General features: G+C 43.5%; 1 protein-coding gene across 6 annotated transcripts in view; it reads left to right on the forward strand.

The window, feature by feature from the left end:
- The window catches only part of TRDMT1 (tRNA aspartic acid methyltransferase 1), a 43,756-nt gene that overhangs the window by 487 nt on the left and 20,676 nt on the right, over positions 1-22,593 (forward strand). For 2 of the 6 annotated variants that reach the window (XM_025216810.1, XM_025216813.1), the window contains exons 1-3: positions 7,518-7,646; positions 15,099-15,175; positions 16,184-16,255. In XM_025216810.1, coding sequence (XP_025072595.1) covers positions 15,138-15,175; positions 16,184-16,255 — 110 coding nt within the window. In that variant the 5' untranslated portion in view covers positions 7,518-7,646; positions 15,099-15,137. Of the gene's footprint in view, positions 1-138; positions 159-7,516; positions 7,647-15,098; positions 15,176-16,183; positions 16,256-21,244; positions 21,332-22,593 lie in introns of those variants that run through there. The other 4 variants (XM_025216814.1, XM_025216809.1, XM_025216812.1 and 1 more) reach the window with 4 other exon arrangements.

Raw genomic sequence — 22,593 nt, forward strand, 5'->3', positions numbered from 1 at the left:
CCGCCAGGGCGCGCGCCCGCGGCCGCCGGCGGCGGGAGTGGGGCCGGGCCGGCCCGGCCCGGGTCGGGTCGCGCTACGGCGCTGCAGGGCAGGGCGGGGAGCTCCGAGGCCCGCCCCACTGAGCGGCCCGGGCGGCCTCCTGCCTTCTCCGAGCCTCAGTAATCCCAGCTGTAAAATGGGAGTGCTCGTCCCCGGCCCCCTCAGGCAGCAGGTGCGCGCCACGTGGGAGCTGCGGGCGGGCGGGTGCCTTGCCCCGTGGGGGCTTTCGGGCCTTGGTAGGGCAGCTGCCACCCCAGCCCCCTTCGCTCCTGCTTCAGCTCTGTGCACACGTGCACCCGTACAGTACAGCGTAAGCGCACGTGTGTGTGTGTGTGTGGATATGTGTGCATGAGTGTTGGTCTAGAGGAAAAGGCAATCGAGACTTGTGGTAGAAGTGATGTCTTCTATTAGACCAACAAGATTTTCTTTTAATTGCAAGCTTTCAGCCACAAACCCCCTTCATCTGGCATTGGAGAAAAGACTGTAAAAGTTCTCCTGGGTAGAAATGGAAGTTCATATTTTATAGGATTTCACAGAGGAGTCAATGGACGGAAAACTCCCCTGGGCAGGCAGTTCATAGCTGGTATGAAGCCCCACACTTTCTGCGAGGATCTGATGATGCAGATTACCTTGAAACAAAGGCAGGAGCAGGATCTCAGGTTTCAGGCAGTCACAGTTGCTTCCTGCTTTTATTTATTTCTATATAATCCCAATTTACAAGGGGGGTATAGCATATATATCTCTGTAAACTGGGATTAATTATAAGGGCCACATTGGTTTTGAGTCATGCTTTATAATCTCTGTGCACATGTGAGAGGGGTGTTACACACTCTGCCTGCCAGGCTGTATCCAGACCTTGGCGCTCACCTGACCTGGGGCCTGATCTGGACACAGCGGGATAAGTGGTAGCAATGGCATTTGCAGGGGCTCACGGCCATCGCTCACCCCAGGCTGCCCACGCGTCACAAATGGGGCTCTGTGCCTTAGATTTCAGTGGCAGACCTCTCTGCCAGGCCCACACAACATGGCTCTGTGGGCCATATGTTTGACACCCCTGTGTTAGAGTAACAAACAAGCAAGGTTGCTGCTTTTTGCATGCTTACATATTTAGCTGTTATGCTTGACCAACTTAATTTCTTTCTATGATACAGTGACAGGCTCTGTGGATGTGGTGGTGGGGTGGGGATGTGATAAACTTTAGGAAGGCTTTGGCATTGTCACCCACAACGTTCTCATTAACAAGCTAAAGGAATACAAACTGGATGAAAGTACTGTAAGAGGATACATAACACAACTAGCTAAATCACCGTGCTCAACGAATAGTTGCCAATGGCTCAAATGTTTAATTGAGAGGAGGTATCAAGTAGTGTTCCCCAGGGGTCTGTCCTGAGTTCAGTATTGTTTAACATTTTCATTAATTATTTGGAGGATGGGATTGAGTGCACACTTAGGAAAATTGTTGATGACATTAAGTCGGAAGGAGTTGGAGACACTCTGGAGGTAGGGCTAGGATCCAGAATGACCTGGAGAAATGGTCTACAGTCGATCAGATTAAATTAAACAAAGGCAAGTTCAAAGTCCTGCACTTGGGGCAGAATAAGGCATGCATAGATACAGATTGAGGAATGGGTGGCTGTAGAGAAAGACCTGGGAGTTACAGTGGACCCTAAATTGTGTATGAGCCACCATTGTTTTCTTGTTGCAGCATCCTGGGTCGCAGGTCAAGGGAAGTGATTCTTTTGCTTTGTTCCGCACTGGTGAAGCCTCATGTAGTGTCTTGTGTCCAGTTTTAGGCCCTGCGCTTCAGGAAAGATGTGGACTAGTTGGATAGAGTCCAGCAGGGAGTAACAAAAATGATTAGGGGTCTGGCCAGTATGATTTATCAGGGAAAGCTGAAAGAACTAGGAGTATTTAGTCAGGAGAAGGTAAGACTGACAAGACATTTGATTATATTCTTCAAATATCTGGAAGGCAATTGTAAAAAGAATGAAAATAATACTTTTTGTATTGGCTATAGAGGACAGGACAAGGGGCAATGACCTCAAGCTACGTCAGAGGAAATTTAGATCGGAGATTACGAGGAACTTTCTGAATATGAGGGTATTCAAGCATTGGAACAGGCTACCTACAGGGGTTGTGAAATTTCTATCCCTGGAAATTTTCAAGAGCAGGTTAGACATACACTTGGCTGGGATGGTTTTAGTCAGGGATGATCCTACCTTGAGCAGGAGACTGGACTAGATGACTTCATGAGGCCCCTTCCGCTCTGCTTTCGTATAATCTTAAGGAAGAAGAACAATGAGTAGGCTTATATAACAGTTTTTAGGATTTAGCCCCATACCAATTCTTCAATTTCTGGGAGAGAGTATGAACAAAACACATTTTTGATCACAATTATAGGGACTGTGAAGTCATTGTCAAAATAAGAGTAATAGATACTCTTTCCCCCCTAGTTCTTTTTAAAATAGCCTTATTTCTAAAAGCAGTAGGATCAATATTTTATTTTACTATCAATGAAGAGATTCTGTATAAGATATTTTTTACCCTGAAATTTGGTCTATGTCACTACTTTTAGCTCAGCCATTTGTTAGTGTTCGTATACGTGGCATAATTGCCACCAAATGTTATATGGATCTCTTCCTAATATTATACTCGTATTATGCTAGACATACTTTAAATGTCCTGGACCAGCCTCCGGTGACTAACAAACACCAGTGTGAGAGAAAGTTGGGGAGCTCCTACTGATATCCATTTGAAATATAATATGCCACAGCATAAAGGCAACAACCTATGAGAGCTGTTCATTCCTAAGATGTAGCCTTTGGGAAATATCAGAATATTGCAAAGAAGTATGTAACAGGTTTACTGCTTTTTATCATACCATATTGGATAAGGCTGGGCTTGAAAAGGCTGGGAGTATGTTACAAATCATTTAATTTATATTCTGGGCATTTTCAGTTTTCAGGGAGTTCCTGTTACTGTCATCGAAAAGGTTCAGTTTATTGCTAAAACTTTCTTTTATAGCATACAATCACAAATAGAATTGCTGAACAGTTGCAGCAGTGCCATTGTGTGTTGTAATTTGCATTTCTGTTCTTTTGGGCTTACTTTTGAATGAAGAAATGACAATACTTATAAATAGTAAGGCTGAAGTTCTTTTGTAGCGGTTCCAGTCAGGACAGATGAAGAGGTCTCTGTATAGGATTCAAACCTCCCCTTTACTTGTTTGAATGACCCTGTGTAGCCTTGAAGGGTTAAATATCAGTTGAAATTTACATATCAGATAGATACAATACTATTTGCATGGAGCGGGCATTCCTTTTTTTTAAATCTGGTTATTTCTTTTTATGGGAAGTGTGTGATAAGAAGTAGAAAATGCAGCCTCTAAGCACTGACATGGCTGATTTGCATGGTTCTTTTAAACTATACTTCTAGGCTAAAGCCTTTTTAAGACTAAGAATTAGGGAATCCGAATAAAAGGGAATATAATTTACATTAAGTAAAGGATTTTGTGGTTTGGGGATGTGCATAAAATTGGTTTAGATTATCTGGATGTTTGTGAGTTCCAAGTTGTGGTAAATCAGTCAGTTGAGCACTTTTGTTACTTTAGTCCCCATTTTTATAAAATGAGTCTTCTTGTAACCATCTGGGTTTACTTCTTCTCATGATGTTTATCCTTTTAAAGGCACAGAGTAAAAGCCAGCGAAGCTAACATGTTTACTTTTCATGAAAAAAGAAAATGTTCCTTTAAGTATTTTTTATGCAAATAGCATAAATTGCATCCAACTACAGGCTCCAGGTGGGGGGAAAACTGCATCTGGGTGGCTCCTTCCCCAGCATACAGGGCTCTAGCTCCAGCGCTTTCAGGTGGCTGATCATCACGCCAGGCTGGCCAGGAGTTGGAGCCCCATGTGCTGGGGCAGGAGCAGCCTGGCTGAGCCTCCCTCCCAGAGCAGATCAGCAGGGGCAGGAGGAGGAGCAGCTGAGCTGTACCTGGTTGGCTGCAGCAGCAGCAGCAACAGGAACAGCCTTGGCAGGAAGCTGTGTGTACTGGCTGGGGCCAGAGTGGGTGCAGGCACAGTTTGTCCCACAGGGGCAGGAACCCAGAGTAGGTGCAGGCACAGGGGCAGGAATGGTCAGGGCTCAACCCCATGCAGAGTGCCGTGGGGACAGCCATGGGCCGGATGTGGGGGGCAGAACACACATGTACTACATTGCCTGGGAAAGTCCTGTTGTACACAACCCCAGCTGGCCCTTGTCCTCCCTCCCTCCCCCCCATCTCTGCCTGGCTCCCAGGACCTGGTGTGTGGGCTCCCTCTTCCCCACACATGTACACCCAGCCCGCAACACAAACACCACCCCCCACAGTATACAAGAGTAAGACTTTATTTTGAGATATTATGCACTTGCCTGTGCATACTACTCGAAAAACCATGCATCAGGACAAAAATATTTTTTGAAATAAAATTAAAATGTTATAATAGATCTTGGATTTTTGCTTTTTTATTTATAATTTGTTAAAATTTTGTGTCGCTCTTGACAGCTCACCAGAACTTGTTAAGTGGCCCTCCAGCTAAAATAATTGCCCTTCCCAGCTGTACAGCATAGGCCATAAAACCTTACCAGTAAGTTCTGTATTAAGCCTATAATTTCAGTTTGAGCTGTACTGTGTCTTTTAGAAAGATACCCAGTCTTGCTCTGAAAACTCCAGGTTGTGGAGAACATCTCTAGGCAAACTGTTCCAGTGGTTAATTACACTCACTGTGAAAACGTATGCATCTTTCTCCTACCTAAAATTAAGTTGTTTTCTACATGGCTATAGCTCAGTGGAATTGCCAGGTCTTGAAAACTGGCATTTACTCTTTCAAAAAAATTCTGCAGGGCAATGTATGTCTCTGTTAGTGCTTTGCCATGGTTTTTTGGGGAGTTTAGTTTGTGGGCTGTTAGTATGACATGAGCATTTCCATATTTTTAGACTGATAAATAGATCTTGTGCCTGTTGCTCAAGGGGATGATTAAATAAACTAAAGCATGAATCTTCTCTTTGCTCCGTCTTCTAGTGCCTGTTCTGTTGAGACAATTATTCTTCATTTGTACAGAAGTATAATGGCCAATGAGTTAGTTCAGTGGTGCTCAACCTTTTGGCCTGTACCACCAGGATTAGACCCCGTGGCATCCCTGAATGCCAGGATCGGGTCTGGGAGCCTAGCACTACCCCTGCATGCTGGGGTCAGGCCCTGGGTACAGGAATTGGAGCCCTGTGCCACCCTCACACACTGGAATCAAGCCCAGGGCCCCATGATGCCTCCATCTGGCTCCCTGTGCTGAGATCAGGGAATCAGGGTCCCGTGCTTCCCCCTGCCTGCCCTGGCCTCCTGCCTAGCCCCATGCACTGGGATTGGGCCCTGTGCTACCCTCATACTGGGGTCAGGCCCTAGTGCACCAGGATCAGGAACTGGGGCCTGTCTGTAGGGTCATGCTCTCTGGCCCATGGGGTTCCTCAGTGGTCTGGAAATCTGGCAGCAAAGGAGAGAAGAGAACCCAGATTGTTCTTTGCTAGATGAAGTGGGCCAGATTCTTGTCACTGGTTAAGCTGCTCTGTGTTGTTCCAGGGTTACAAAGCTATCAGAAAGCTGTTAAATCAGCTTGTAAGAAGAATTCCCAAGCAAACCAGAGCTTGTATAATACCTTTATGCAACATCCTATCCTGGTACCCAACAGCTGTGGCATTTTTGGTAGAGAGGTTTTTCCTAAGCCTTGGCAATTCCAGGTACCATGATGATCCCTTGGGGCCATAGGCAGCTGGAAATAAGTCACAGTAGTTTAAAGTCTCCTATGGCTTATGCTGGTGACTGTAAGGCAGGGGTGGGCAAAATATGGCCTGTTCCTTGGCCCCACCTGGCCCAAGCGTGTGGGACAGCCTGAGCTGTGGTGTGTGGGTTGGTCTTGAAGCCTCTGAGCACGGAGGTACTGCCTGGTGCATCCTGCTATCCCCGCATGTGGCTCTTGGGCACCGTAGTCTGTGGGGCTGGGCAGCAGGGCAGGGGTGATGTGGCAGCTGGATTTGGCTTCCCAGGAGCCCCCACTGCTGCTGCCAGACCCTGGTCCTATTGCTTGGGCACCCCAGGCCCATTTGCCCTGCACCCATTACCAGGGGCACTGGACAGAGCGGGCAGGCAGGCAGGGGTTTACTGTGCCTTGTTTTTCCAACTTCTCTTTAAATAGCCAATTTAAGAAAAGCAAGATTTAGAAGGGCAGTATTTTTCTATAACATTGTTTGCTTCTGCATCTTAGAACCTGAGCACAGCATGAAGGTTTATTAATAATTTTGTTTGTGGTAATTGCAGTTTACCCATGTAACTTGAGAAAATCCCATCATCATGGGGTTAAGGGAATGAGTGATGAATAGGGAGCATTAAAGTAATATTTCTATTCCTTTTCCTTGAAGAATAGCTTTCATGGTTTGGGTTGAAAGGGTGTCTCAGTTACTTTCCTTGAAAACAGTAGGGGACCCAACAAATCATGGACATTAACCATTTTTCAGTTGAATCATGGACCAGCATTTAGGGTGGTTGAGTAAAGTCCCTGATTATTTTTTGAGGGAATGAGGCAGCGCTGCTGAAAGGGTGGACATCTGACCATGTCAGCTTTTGCCAGTATTATTTTCCCTTCTTATTTGCTTGATGGGATAACTATTTGAGAGAGTTAATTTATATTTTTACCAGGGTGCTGAGAACACAAAGAAAACTCCTGGGAATTAGAAGTCTATATGTAAAAAATGGAAATAATAAATGAAAGAGGTATCCCCTTACCTGTGTTTGAAATTTGCCTTTATCACTTAGACACTGTGCTTGTATAACAGGAAGACAAGGTATCAGATTTTAAATGCAGGTAGTTGATCTGTTAAGCTGACATGCTTTTCACACTAGATGTCAGTGTTAACATACCTGATCTGTAGTTTCAGGTGTAATCATTGCTTGCTCTACTGTGAATGTACCTGTGCAAAATACTTTGTAGTTACAATGGTTGTTCAGAAAGTCAAGGAGACTAGAGAAGGTAGTATAAATTGGGCCTTTAATAGGAGGTCACTGAATTCACCTGCACATTTTTCCCATGAAACTTAGACCCTCTTTGCTGTTGGTGAAATTACATAAATAAGAATTTTCTGATATTTTCTGAATAAAAATACCTGTATGTTTCATATTGCAGCTTTTCACATACTTGATTTGTCTTTCTTCTTAGTTCTGGACAGAAGAGGCTTGAAAAAAAACACCAAGTATAATTACTTTAGTATTTATTTTAGATGCACTAGGTATTGCTGTTAGGACATTGTGATTTGTTTCATGCTCTGCAATTGTGAATTTGATGATTAGCAATAATTCATAAAATCAATCTGGACCCCTTGTAGCATGTTATTTTAAGAAGGCTATCACTAGAACAAGCAAATGTGAATACTGGAGTCTGGTAGTTTTGCAGATTTCTCTCTTTTAATTCTAGAAAGTTGCATACCCGCAGAAGTTGTTGCTGCTGTTGATGTGAACACTACTGCCAATGAAGTCTACAAACACAATTTTCCAAGTACACCTTTGTGGGCAAAGACAATTGAGGTGAGTAATGGATGTTTTGCTTTGTGCTCATTTTGAGAGGCTAATGTCCCAGCTGCTCACATTTCATAGAAAATGTAGAATCGGAGCACTTTAAATTGAGAGGCAGTAATTTAACGGGTTGGCGTTAATAGGTTACTTTTTCTACTGATTGCTTGATTGCTCATGGTTTGCCTGCAGCTTGAAGTAGAGAGAAAAAGAGTACAGATAGATTTCATATGGTTCTAGGTTACTGGAAGGGATTTTTTAAGGGGTGTACTGATAGAGATTTGGGGGGCCAATACCGATAGCCGATATTTAAGGAGGCATATCGGCCAATACTGATCTGATATCCGATACAGCTGCCATTGTGTGGTAAGTCTGTTGTGGTGGAAGGGAGTGGGGAAGGGAAGGGGCATGGGAGGGCAGATCAATGCCCCCTGTGGTGAGGAGGAGGGCAGGGGCAGGCACTGCCCAGCCGGGAGTGGGGAGGGGTGGTGTGGGACAGAGCCACGGCTTGTGGACTGGGGGCAGCTCCTCTCCTGCTTCTGCTTGCACCCCAGGAGGGCAGAGGGGCATGTGCCACTGGATCTGCATGGCACAGGGCAGGTTGCAGCCACGGGGTGGAGCCGGAGCTGGCACTGTGCAGGACTTTTCTTACTGGGGGCTGGGCTTGGAGCGGACTTTGGCGGCACTGGGAATAGGCTGCATCCACCCCAAATTTCACTGCAGCATGGGCATTTATCAGCCAAATTATTGGCCCCATTGGGCCAATATCCGATATAGACAATTTTCTTTATATCGGTACCAATCTGATATTGACCGATGTATCAGTGCACCTCTAGATTTGTTTTTTCTCTGAGGGCATTTATACACATACTTTTTTTCCAGTAATGTGCCAGAGATCCACTGCTTCAGAGCAGACTTGATTAATCGAGTCTACTCCACATGTGAACTTAAATGAACTGCGCTGCGCTGTGTGCAATTGTATAAGCAGTGAAATGTGCGTCAGCCTGGAGAAAATGGCAGCGGGGCACTTTTAAATTAAAGCACCTCAGAGGATTTTTCAAAAGCAAGCTGCCATCATTTTCTCAGCGCCGATGCGCATGTTGCCACTTATATAACTGCATGCATTGCAACACCGGCTGCTTTTCAAAGCGCCCAGTGCTGCAATGTGTGCATGTGTAAAAATGCCCTGAGTGTCAACAATGCTGAATTATAAAGGGGATGTGGACAAACAAGGAGAATGCTCACCAGCCCCAAAAGAAAAGTGACTCATAAATGATTATGTTAATATTTTAAAATAGAACTATTATACTTTTGAAATACATTATAAGGATTTTGTTAAATCAGTAAGGGGCCATTTTCAGAACTGGGCTGGATAAAGTATTAGAGAATATACTGTGGAGGACAGTACTGCATTGTTAGGGGAGTAGATAGATCAGGCAGCATAGTAGTTCTCTTCCTTCTTAAACGTCACTGAAAAAAAAGAAACTTGAAAATCAATTCAATGCCTATAAAAAGGCTTGATGTTTTATGAGTTTGTTGCAACAAAATTGGCAATTTTTTTAGTTTTTATAATATGCCAGGAGAATGCAAAATTACCATGTGCTTTCCATTATTTTCTGTCTTCTTCAGAGTGGTTAGAAATTACAGAGTGCTTTTTAATCTTCTTTTACAGCTTTATGGCTTGATAAACAATTCTGAGCTATTGGTATGTACCAGTTTAAAGAAAAAGCAGAGTAGGTGACTAAAGGTTAGCTGCTTATTTAGCACGTGGTATTAGCTGACTAGTGTCAGCTCAGAGGTTCTTAGATGGGGGAGGGAGGAAGAAGAGGAATTACTTTCTCTACCGTTCATGGCATGTGGGAAGGCTGAAGTCTATAAGGTCTTCCTGAAGCACTGGGGGGAAATGGCAGTATTTTTCTTGCCCTGTTATGGAATTTTGTTATATAGCTCACCCACGAAGTGCCTCCAGTTTTCTTTCACTGGTAATGAATCTGTTGCATGGAATTTGTTCCAAAAAAGGATTGAATCTCTTTTGGGGTGTACAGTTGAAAACTATAAAATCAGTTTTCTTATGATTTTACAAAAAAGGACCAGAATACAGGAAACTGTTTACAGCATATCTGTGAGGAAGAAACATCTTCAGCATAATAATAAAACCCTTCCTGTTAGGGTTTCCCAAGAGTTAACTTATACTATGTGACATGGAAAGAGATTTTCTGTTTGTAGTGGTATGCCTGGGTGAACTGGAACTGAAGTATCTTATAAGTGCTACTTAAACATACAGTCTTAAATCTGGTGGTGGTTTACAAACATCTTTCTTTCACTTAGAACTATAGCTTCACCCCAACTTTGGGGAAAATACTTTTATAGTATCCCATTTTTTCTAAAACATTTATAACACATCATGGTAGAGAAACAACAAAGTAATGCCATTACCATCAACATCCTTTTGTTGAACAAGGCAGGGAAGCCATAGGAAAAACAGCCCTTGGGGACTGTGCATCCTTTGCAGAATGTAGAGCAGCACAGTCTTTCTTAGTATGGTAACGTTTGTTCCAGAATGGGGCAAGTCTTCTGGTCAAAAGGACCATGGTACCATCTTCCTGATAGCACTGGTTCTCAGCCTCATTAGATTGAAGACACCTCTCAGAAAATCACAGGGTCATAGAAAGTTAGGGTTGGAAGAGACCTCAAGAGGTCATCTAATCCAGCTCCTGATCAAAGCAAGGCCATCCCAACCTAGATCATCCCAGCCAACGCTTTGTCTAACTGAGTCTTAAAAAACTCCAAGAATGGAGAGTCTACAACCTCTCTGGGTAACCTGTTTCAGTGAGAGGCTAACTTTTCCTAATATCTATCCTAAACTTCCCTTGCGTACCTTGAGACCATTGTTCTGTCATCTGCTATAACTGAGAACAATCTAGCTCTGTCTTCTTTGGAACCACACTTCAGATAGTTGATGACTGTTATTAAATCCCCACTCAGTCTTCTCTTTTCCAGACTAAATTAGCCCACTTCCCTCATCTTCTCCTCCTAAGTCATGTACCCCAGCCTCCTAACCATTTTTGTTGTCCTCCACTGGACTCTTCCCAATTTGTCCACATCCTTAGCCAGGTGGTTCCCAGCCTGTACTGGTGCACAGGACTGTTCCATCCTAAGTGCAAGACTTTGCAGTTCTCCTTATTGAACCTCATGGGATTTTTTTTTGGTCTAATCCTCTGATTTGTCAAGGTCTCTTTGAATACTAGCCCTACTCTCCAGTGTATCTACTACACACCCACAGCTTGGTGTTAATTGCAAACTTGCTGAGGGTGCACTTCATCCCGTCTTCCAGGTAATTCATGAAAATACTGAACAAAACTGTCCTCAGGACTGACCCCTGGGATGCTCCACTTGATACAGGCTGCCAACTAGACATCGAAGCATTGACTACTACCCTCTGAGTCCTATGATCTAGCCAGTTTTTTGTCTACCTTACACTCCATTCATCCAACCCGTACTTGCTTAGCTTGCTTGCTAGAATGTTGTGGGAGACTGTCAAAAGCCTTGCTAAAGTCCAGGTACTGTATATCACGTCCATTGCTCTCCCCACATCTACAGAGCCCGTCTGTGGATCGTAGAAGGATCATGGATCCCATCATAGAAGGCACTTGTGCAGTCTGACTTGCTCTTGGTGAATCCATGATGACTGTTTCTACTCCAAGTGCTTAAAAATGGATTCCTTGAGGATCTGCCCCATGATTTTTCACAGGACTGAGATGAGGCTGACTGGTCTGTAGTTCCCTCAGTGCTCCTTCTTCCCTTTCTTAAAGATGGGCACTATATTTGCTGTTTTCCAATCATCCAGGACCTCTCCCAGTTGCCATGAGTGTTCAAAGATGATGGCCAGCAGCTCTACAGTGACATCAGCCAACTCCCTCAGCACCCTTGGGTGCATTGTGTCCCACCCCATAGACTTGTACGCATCCAGCTTCTCTAAATAGTCCCTAACCTGTTCTGTCACCACTGAGCGCTGTTCACCTTCTCCTTAAACTGTGCTGCCAGATGCAGTAGTTTGGGAGCTGACCTTGCCTGTGAAGACTGAGGTGAGAAAGGCATTGAGTACTTCAGGCTTTTCCTCATCATCTGTCAATAGATTGCCTCCCCCATGCAGTAAGGGACCCACACTCTCTGACTTTCCTCTTGTTGTTGACATACTTGCAGAAACCCCTCTTGTTACCCTTTATATCACTTGCTAGCTGCAACTCCAGTTGCACCTGATTTCATCCCTGCATGCGTGAGCAATGCTGTTATATTCCTCCCTAGTTGTTTGTCCAAGTTTCTACTTACAAGCTTCCTTTATGTGTTTTAGTTTACTGAAGAGTTCCCTGCTAAGCCAATTTGGTCTTCTGCTGTACTTGCTAGTCTTTCTGCACATCGGGCTGGTTTGTTTCTGCAGTAAGGTTTCTTTAAAGTATAGCCAGTTCTCCTGGACTCTTCTCCCCTTAGACTGGCTTCTCAGAGGATTCTGCTGATGAGTTTCCTGAGTCAGTCTGCTTTTCTGAAGTCCTGGGTCCTTACTCTGCTGCTCTCCATCCTTCCTTTCCTCAGGATCCTGAACTCAGTCATCTCATGGTCACTGCTGCCTCAGTTGCCATTCACTACTACATTCCCCACCAATTCTTCCCTGTTTGTGAGCAGCTGGTCAAGAAGAGCACGGCCCCTAGTTCACTTCTCCAGCACTTGCACCAGGGAGTTGTCCTCAACACTCTCCAGAAATTTCCTGCATTGCCTGTGCACTGCTATATTGCCCTCCCAGCAGATGTCAGGGTGATTGAAGTCTCCCATGAGAATCAGGGAACTTCCCCTAACTGTTTGAAGAAAGCCTCATCCATCTTGTCCTCCTGGTCTGGTAGTCTATAGCAGACCCCCACCATGACGTCACCCTTGTTGTTCTCCCCTCTAACCCTAACCCAGAGACTTTCAAGTCTAAGCTTGTAATTGCTTTTTGACTATGGAAAAACTATACAGCAATTTTCTGTTGCAGAGAACTGAAAAAGACTACACCGGGTCAGAATATTTCTGACGCCGTGGATTCCTGTTTGAAATTTCTGGGTTTATTTTGTGAATCGCATGTCAGTATTTTCATGCCTAATAGTTTTAATATTTTGCATCATCTATAAAAGGATCTCACAGCACCCTAAGGTGCCAAAGCACCCTGGTGGAGAATCACTGTGTAATAATAACTTATAGGTTGCTGTTAGAGATGCACTGATACATTGGTTCATATCATAGTGGCATTGATAAAAAGAAATTGACATCAGCAATTGTTTTGTTTTTTCTGATGTGGCTGCTAAATGCAGCTTGCAGAGCAGCGTCCAGCTGATAAATCTGTTGTAGGGAAGGTGGGTGTGTGCGTGTGGGGGATGGGGTCAGATTGAGTCCCCTGTGGTGAGGGAGGGATTGGGGCTGGGGTTGCAGTAGGCACTGCCCAGCCAGAGCGGAGTGCGGATCAGAGCTGTGAGCCGCTCATCCAGGGGGTGTGGGGAGTGGGGGGCAGATTTCACTGCTATTCACACCCCTGGGGGAGTCATGGGGGGCATGTGCCCCCTGGATCTGTGTGAGGGGCGATAGCGGGCTGCCGCTGCAGGCTGGGGCCAGGGGCAGTGCTGGGCTCTTTCCAGTGGGGGTGGGGGCTGGGCCATGGCTGTGCTCAGGGTGGTTGGCTGTGGTGCTGCAAGGAGGGGTTATGGGGGGGAGTACAGCAAATTTTGGGGTGGCTATAGTCCACCCTGTAGCCCCCCCCCCAGAACTGCTGCTGCCTGCCCAACCCCCTGCTCCTACCCCAGCCCCACTTCCTCCCTCACTGCAGGGGTCTCGATCTGTTCCCCCTCTTCTCTGCCGCCCCTCCCCCCCCCCAACAGATTTACCAGCTGGACACTGCTCTCCAAGCTGCCCGGCTGCATACCAGCAATTGGATTGCTATCGGCCAGTATGGCTTGTTAATAATCGGCCATCTGTTTCAGCCCACAAATTCTTTATTGGTGCACCTCTAGGTGTTGTAGTGGCCACAGACCATCTGCATTAATATTTTGGGGCCTAGGTTGTGAAATCTCTTTTCTCCCAAGCTTTCCTAAAGGTCTTCTCTGTGAACCCCTTTACTTAGACTTTAGTGAGAGGATCAGAATTTGGTCCTGTGTAAGGAACTTGTCATATTTTCAAATAAAGCAAATATTTGAGATGCTTATAAAGGCAAATGACTAGAAAGAACAACATGCATTGTAGAATTTGAATAATGCTTGCCCATGAAGTTATAATGTTTTGAAATATTATCTAGCCACTACGCTTACTATCTGAATAAAAGTGCTTTATTTAGGAGTGAATAATTATAGCCATCGTTTTGATGCGACCCATTGAAAGAAATGTGAGCTATCCCTATTGCTCTGGGTAATTAACCAACAAACCCAAGACTGTGAGTGTCTGCTGCCATTGCCAATTCCTTGTTAAAGTAGTAAATACCGATCTAACTGCACAGCATTTGCCAAGCATTAAAGAAGGGAAAAGCTATTAGAAGAAATGGATGAATTAAAAAGTGTTTACTAAGTTGATACCATGGGTGGATCTAGGATTTTGAAAAGTGGGGATGGGTGCAGATAGAGTATTACATCACCACATACAGCCCAAAATATTTTTTCTCAGGTTAAAAAGAAGCTAGAAGATTTACTAATACTCTAGTGGCCCCATGCTATATTATCCCATTGAAGATAAAGCATAAACAAATATAATGTAACTGGAATGTGTACTAATTTGCTAGTTTATATATTGAGTTTAAAAAACACAACAAACAAGGCAAAAATTGCCCACAGATTTTTCTTATTAGTCCTGCAGTTGTTATGGTTAAATGTGCATCTTGTCTTCAGATTTGTAAAACAAAAGCTATCTTTCTTGAGCTTCTTGACAGTGCATCCAGCACTTCCCTGTAAATAATTTCCACACCTGAGTTACTGCTCACCTGAATTAATATTACCACACCAAAGTAAAGGTTTTTAACTAGAACTAACAACAGTGTGCAGGGCTGTGAAATAGAAGAGAGATAATATCAGAAATACCTAACAGGCAGCAGGATTGCAGAAAAAAGACTAGCTTGATTAAAGGAAGATCAAGACCCTTAAAAAGGAGAGTGGGTTGTTAACATCTGTGGAGAGATTCGCAGGAATCAGATCCATTATAATAAGCTATGAAATGTATTGACTCTCTCTGTACTGCCTGAATAGAAATGGTGCTGCCTCTCCAGGGCAGTTGGTTTTAAAGTTTGGGTGGAGTGGGAATTAGTGCGGTGCAACTGCACCACTACACCCCCCTAGATGCATGCCTTGGAACTATATATGGGGGAAACAACCTGAACATTTTTGCACCTGTAATTTACTTATTTCAAGTCTATGAAAAGTACCCGTTCAATACCCATGTTCATATTTCTTCATCTTGCAGGGCATAACACTGAAGGAGTTCAACAGATTATCTTTTGATATGATTTTGATGAGTCCTCCCTGTCAGCCATTTACAAGGTATGTATAACAAATCTTTCAGTTTTGGAGAAAATACAGTGTGATACAGCGTGTCATAAGTACCACTATTAGATCAAAAGAAATGAGTTTTCAGCAGTGATACAACATGTGATTCATATTTGTCTGCATCTTCCCTGAGAGCTACTGCTTTTCACAAAGCAGAGATTATAATATTTAGTTCTGTATTTACCAGCATTCAAGAATGATAGTGAGTCAGGCATGTGGTTATACTAAGTAATTTTGGCTGAATTATTAAGCTTGATGTCCCACTTATCTTACATCCTGTACTTTAGTTCTAAAAGTAAAATTTGGAGGGTCTCCCTTTTAAGAGAGCTCCCTCTCTGTGCTAATGGTCAGATGCTAATAATCTCTGTCACTGCAGGAGGACTGTTAGAGTTACTTCCAGGCTTAGAACAGAAAGACCACAGGCAGGATTTCTGCCCTTATGTGTGCTGAAAAGATTGAGCACTAACATACTCTGGGAGTGCATTTTCATTTTTTAGAGAGATGATAAGGCTATGACCCTGAAGGCAGGTCCGGGGTGACGGACCTTGTGTACAGGCAGACATAACATTTGTTTTGATATCAAAGGACACTGGGATAAGCTGTTACCATGTAGCTGTTACGTCTGCATGATTCTGTAGTTTATACAAGTGTAACAAAACCACTCCAGTGATGACCCTGCCTTGTTCAGGGTTAAATAGATTTAGTTAGCTTGTATCACTGCAGGATCATGCAGATATATAGTTGCTGCTGCATGCTCCTAAGCAGCAGCTCTCACTCCCCTCTCAAGGAAGCTAAAATACGTGTTTGTACATACCCTTTGATACCTGTACAGAACTTTGAAAAAGCACTAATCAAAGATGTTTTATGTTTTGTAAGGTATCCAGGTTGTAGCCATATTGGTCTAGAGGAAAAGGCTTATGTTTTGTAAGAAACTCTGAGAAGACAAGCTGATCATTGTATTCAGTACCTGTATTTTATTTCTTTATTTTTATTTTCTCTTAGAATTGGCCTGCAAGGTGATGTATCTGATCCAAGGACAAAGAGTTTTATTTATATCCTTGACATTCTCCCAAGGTATAAATTTACTTTCTAGTGGAGCCCTTCTCAATCTTTTTAGTTTATTATGCAGTTACAAATATTATTTGAAGGAAAACTGTCTATATCGAATTATACAGATATGTGCCTTGTGTTCATGTAGTTGTTTTTGTATGATTTTATATAAGTTGTAAATGCGGTAGAATACAGTTCATTTATATCTGGGTGGTTTGCAGCCCGTTGAGTTCACAGCAGGTTGCTAAATTACGCTGCTCGCAGGTTTGGTGGGGTTTTTACTTCAAAGGGTGTTGCTTCCATCTCAGCAGGAATTCAGCAGTGGTCTCACACAGCTCTGCCCTCTGAAATAGTAAAAGCCCCAGCTAACAACTGGACTACCTCAGTGGTGTGGCACAACTGTTTATGGCAGCTCTGTATACCCCAGGTACTTCACAAGACCTTATTAGGGCTGTCAATTGGTTCTTGTGTTAATTTTTTTAATGCAATTATCACGTCTGGTTCTGGAACCCACACCATCACCACCACCTCTGGGCTACCCAGCAGAGCAGCAGTGGCAGTGCTTCACAAGTCGTCATCCCCCTCAACCCTGTAACCCCCGCCCCCCCCCCCATACTAAGTACCTGCATAATTTTGCATTATTTTCAGTTTTTAGTGGTGCAATTAAAATTGCAATGAATTGCAACTATTTTTTAAAATTGTGCAACTAATCACAATCACATTTTTTAATTATCTGACAGCCCTATACCTTATTTTTGCAGAGGGGTAAGGAACCTAACCCATGCAGTTTCCACTGTATGAACACATTTACTATTATACTAACACATTTACTTATTGCACTAAAACACTTAGCATTGTTTTAGTCTTCTGTGTTTCATTTTTATCTCTTTCATATGTCTCTGTAGAGGTAGTCAGCCATCTTAGCCTGAAGTCAGGCAGAAGGCAGCACGGGGGTACCTTAGAAACTAACTCATTTAGAGAGTTAGTGAAATCTCTTGTGAAATCCCTATTGCTGAATAGAACTGGATACAAACCTAAGGATTTAAGTGTTGCCATGGTGTGGGATCAGCCATCCATTAACCATTCCTTGAGGATCCTGCTTATTCAGGAGGTTGAGACAGACTGCTCATGACCTCTTCTATTTGATAATCTTACTGGCAGAGGAGGAGCAGCGATTTTGAGATTTTGGGCAGTCAGAAATCTTATAAAAATTCTGTTGCTCTTGAGAGATCATGCTCTTCATCTTTTTTCCAGAGAAAATCCTGGTCAGACAAGGAGGTGATCCCAGGGATCCTGGCTGTTGCAGAGGTCTCTATGTCAAAATTTTCCCAGTAGTTTGAAAGTTCTTGGCATGTCAAGGCAGCATCAGTTAAGGGAACTTATTTTATTTCGTATTCTCTGACCCTGATATTGTGTCACTTTGCCTGGGGCTGACATTCATATGTCCTGCAACATATATGCCTACTGCATTGTCTTATGATGGAACATAGTGTACTGGGTAGTCTGAACCCCCATGTGTTATTCTTAGTGATTCTCAACCTTTTTAGACTCAAAACCTCCTTCCAAATCTTTTCAAAATTTAGCAGCACTCCATTTTCAAACAACTGATTTATGCATATTGTAATATAAACATTATGTTTTTGTTATGAATTAATATTTTGCATATTTCTGTTATGATCATTTGTAATTGGTTAGATCATTCTAAATACAGTATATTCACCCACTATGTGGCTCACACCCTGCAGAACCAGATCAGAAAGTGCACACTCTTGCCACAGCCCTTCCTGGTTTGATCCTTCAGGGTGCCTCCCAGAAACCGAGGTGTGCAGGGCAGATGAAAGTCTCCCACACAGCTCTGTTTTGAGGAGGTACGTCAGAGCCAAACTGACAAGTGGCTACATTATGCAGGCAGGCGCACCATTTCTGCTGGAGCCATTCCTAGTTTAGCTTCAATGTGTTTCCTGAAAACAGATGTGCAGGCTGTTCTATCTGGTGGCAGTGGCATCTCTCTTCAGGCTGCCCCTACCATTAGGCAGAACTGCCCCATGCACTTCCATTTTCAGGAGACATGGTGGAGCCAAACTGGGAACAGCTGCAGCAGAAATGGCATAGAATCGCAGAAAATTAGAATTGGAAGGGACCTCAGGAGGCCATCTAATTCAACCCCCAGTTCAAAATCAGGACGATCTCCAACTATATCATTCTAGCCAAGGCTTTTGTCTAGCTGGGCCTTAAAAACCTTCAAGGATGGAGATTTGCCAACCTCTCTGGATAACCTGTTACAGTGCTTTACTATGCTCACGGTGAGAAAGTTCTTCCTAATATCTAACCTAAGCTTCCCTTGCTGCAACTTGAGACCATTGCTCCTTGTTCTGTCATCTGCCATGACTGAGAACAGTTTAGCTTCATCTTCTTTGGAACCACCATTTAGGTAGCTGAAGACCTGCTATTAAATCCCACTTCAGTCTTTTTCTCCAGACTGAATAAGCCCGGTTCCCTTAGCTTCTCATAAGTCATGTGCCCCAGTCCCCTAACCATTTTGGTTGCCCTCTGCTGGACTGTCTCCAATTTGTCCACATTCTGTCTGTATTTGGGGTCCCCAAACTGAACACAGTACTCCAGATGTGACCTCACCAGTGCTGAATAGAGGGGAAGAATCACTTGCCTTGATCTGCTGGCAGTGTTCCCACTAACGCAGCCTAGTAGGCCATTAGCCTTCTTGGCAGCAAGGGCACACAGTTGGCTCATGTTCAGCTTACTGTCCACTGTAACCCCCAGGTCCTGTTCTGCACAGCTGCTGCTTAGCCAGCCAGTTCCCAGCCTGTACTATATAATGTAATGAGGGTAGGCATGCCTTTTTGCTGCAGCTGCTTGTCAGTTTGGCTCTGATATGCCTCCTGAAAACAGGTGTGTGAGGTAATTTCACCCTGTAGCACTGGCAGCATTGCAGCCCCCCTGGCAGGTTCTCATAGTTGAGAACTGCTGATCTGCGTACTAATATCAGTAATATCCAAAAAGTCTGACTAATGGGTAAGTGGTCTCATCCCCATTTTACAGTTGGGGAGCTGAGGCACAGCAAAACTAAATGACTTGTTTAAGGTCACACAGTAAAGCTGCATTGGAACATACAGAGCAGCAAACATAGACTCCCTCTCCTCTTCCCCCCCCGTCCCCACCTTTTTCAGGGTAGAAAATGGAAACATTCATCTAACATGAAACTCATGACCACCGAATGGTTCTTTATCTTTTTGATGGTAGTGAGTAAAATCAGCACCAAGTTACTAAATACCATACTTTCTTGCATACAACATGTCCCCAAGTAAGATACACACTTTGTTTTTGAAAGGCAGAATGAAGAAAGGAGGGCTTTTCCTTGAAAATATTGGTAAGTAGTAGTAAGTAACTGAGTAATAGTTTCTGCATGGGGACCTCTGCCAGGAAGAAAGAGAAAGTGTCCGTATCCAGCGCCTTGAGAATCCCACCAGAAACACTGCATCATTACTTTTTCCCAGCACAGGCATATTGCTATACCCATATTTCTTCACTTATAAAGTATACCCTACTTTTCAGCAGTTGAATTGTAGAAAAAAAGGTACAAGTTGTATGTGAGAAAATACAGTATTTTGCAGCTCTTCATCAAAATATGAATGAAATTCTCAAAAGGATGGTCTACGGTGGGTGGCTGAGTTGGCTGAACCCAAGCCCCACACAGTTCAGCTTGGTTCCTGGTTTGCTGCACACAGTACATATTGAGCTTAAAGAAATGACACAGTGAATTTAATTAGAGAGCTTTTAATCACTCTCAGCTGGACAGTTAAACCACCTGGCAGATGGGAAATGCACAAGGGTTTGCATGTCCAAAGTGTGATAGTACAGTTATATATTTTTACCATTTTTCTACATTGAATAACTATAAGAGCCAGTCAAATTCTAACATAGACACATGCAGGGTACCCTGTTTCACTTCTTTGGTATATGTTCCAATTGGTTGTCCCCTTATTGTTGAACCTCTTTTCCAATCTTCCTGGAAAATATGTTACTTTACTTATCATCCAGATGTGATTTGAAAGGGCCTTGAAACTCCCTGCTTATTATATGTTTTAGTAAGTCCAACTAAGCCTGATCACATTTCAGGAAGGGAGAGAAAAGCGGGGAAACTGTTTAGAAGCTGATACCTTGTTAAACTAAAGAGAAGGAGAAAGAGCTGAAGAGCAAGGGAAACCTGCTAGAAGCTGAGGCTGTATTAAGCCAAGTTTTTGCTGAAATCTTGGTAGGACAGTGGCAGGGGCACAGATCTGTCCAACATGGTCTTCTAATGCTTTTTCATTTTCCTAAGTCACACATATTTAATATGCTTAAAAAAGTATGAATGTGAATAGTCATTTGCATTATGTAGGACTTAGAGACCTCAGTGAGATTGGTTAGGTGCTATATAAACATATAGTGAAAGAGTTCCTACAAAAATTATTTTGTAATCAAAATCAGTAACTCAGAGAAATGATAGGTAAATATATTATGTTCCCCCTTTTATGAATTGGGTTTGAAAGTAAGAGATTAAGTTATTGTTCCAAACCCATTGTGAAAGGAAGTCTCTGGTTAGGCTGGGAACTGAACAGAGATCCTAAATTCCATGCACTATAATTGTAAGGTCACCCTTCCATGATACTACATTAAAAAGGGGAAACCTTAGGATTGAGTTAATAGCTCATTAGAGAGGTAATACTGGATTCTCCTCCATCTACCATCCATCTCCTCCATCTTCCAGGTGGATTTACAAGGGAATGTGAAAAAGGAAAGCTCTTCTTTGGAAACAGTAGTTACTGTCTTGTGCAAACATCCTGGTCACCGTAGTGATAAAACATTGATATGACAGAATTTTTTCCTTTTCAGAAGCAAACCCTCAGACACTCCAGAGCGCACCTCCCTCTTGATGATGCAAAGGAGTTAGGCTTGGCTGACAGACTTTATCTGGGAGTCCCACCACATGCTTTCAACCTCCTTTATCTCCCTTAGGCAGGTTGTTCCCATGAAGCAGCAGTTTCTACAGACACCACAACAAATGAGGGGAGCTGTTTCTGCAGAGTTTACCAGCTCCAACAGGTTATGTTTTACAAAGATAGTGTTCACATGAGTTTTGGGAATGACAACTTCAGTGGAGACTAAGCCCAGAGAATTAGAGTTTAAAATGGGAAATGATTGATGCCATTCTATGTGGTAAAATGTAGGAGTTTTTTTTTTTACATTCTTCATTGTGATTTGCACAAATTTCATGCTAAGTATCATAACACAATTCTATCTTTCTTGCCTGATTCTGCCTTTTCTGGCCTCTTATAAAGAAAACAAGTGAAATGCGACTTTAGGTGTGGCTGAAAGTGGCTAAGATATGAAGCCCAGTGCAGGGAGAATTTGAGAGCTGAATGTGGGGAGAAACTGGTCTTCAGCCAGTGGACATGTAGTCTAGCCACAGAATATTCTTGGTGCCCTATGTCTGAGCATAACCCCATACAACCTACTGCAAGCATATCATAGTTTGTGTTTACCTTAAGGAAGAACAGCGCTGCTCATTTTATAGACATATTTTAAGTGTTTGTGTCTGGCAGGTATCCTCAAGCTATATTGCCTCCTGAGAGTGCAGCTGTACAGTCTCAGGCTGAACTATGGGTTTGTGACTCTAGATTTGAGCTCTGTGATAGAAACTGGATTTCTTCCAATTTGGGGTAAACTTAGGAAGTCACTGTCTGGTGGTCTCTTGGAGGCTTGGCCTCTTCTTTCTTTTTTGTTTGCTTTTATTTTTACACAGTCTCTGAGAAGTTTGCATGAATTGGTGGTCTTACTTTAACTGACTGGGCTCAGACAGAAGTAATTTAAAAAATGTTTTCAAGTATAGCAATTGGCACCCATAGCTCTCCAGCCAGGGAGTATTGCAGAAGGTACATATTGGGGTGGGGCAGGAGGGCACTAGGAGGGAGTGGGGGGCTGGCAGGATCTTTCTGCTGCCAAGATTCTAACACTCTGGCTCCAAATATCCTAAACTTCTTGTAGGGTGGAGAAGTAGACATGAGCCCAGCTCTGGTGGTGGTGAAGGCCTGGAAAGTGGTAAAGTGGAGTGGGAGGTATGGAGGTCTGCAATGGTAATGGGGACTCCTCACTGTCAGGATCACAGTTTCTTAGCCCCAAGACCCCAAATCTTTTCTCTCCCAGTCTTCCTTGGGTAGAAACTTAGAGGGAAGGATTGAGGTTTGGGGAGCCTGGTTCTGGTTGTGGGGGGAGGTAAACAGGGGCTTCCAGGAGGAATAGGGTTTCAATGGAGAGTCCAAAGGTCCTTTCCAGGCTGTCCAATATGCTCTCCCTCCCTCCCCCAT

Source organism: Alligator sinensis, unplaced genomic scaffold (assembly GCF_000455745.1).
Source record: "Alligator sinensis unplaced genomic scaffold, ASM45574v1 scaffold623_1, whole genome shotgun sequence".
NCBI lineage: Eukaryota > Metazoa > Chordata > Crocodylia > Alligatoridae > Alligator > Alligator sinensis.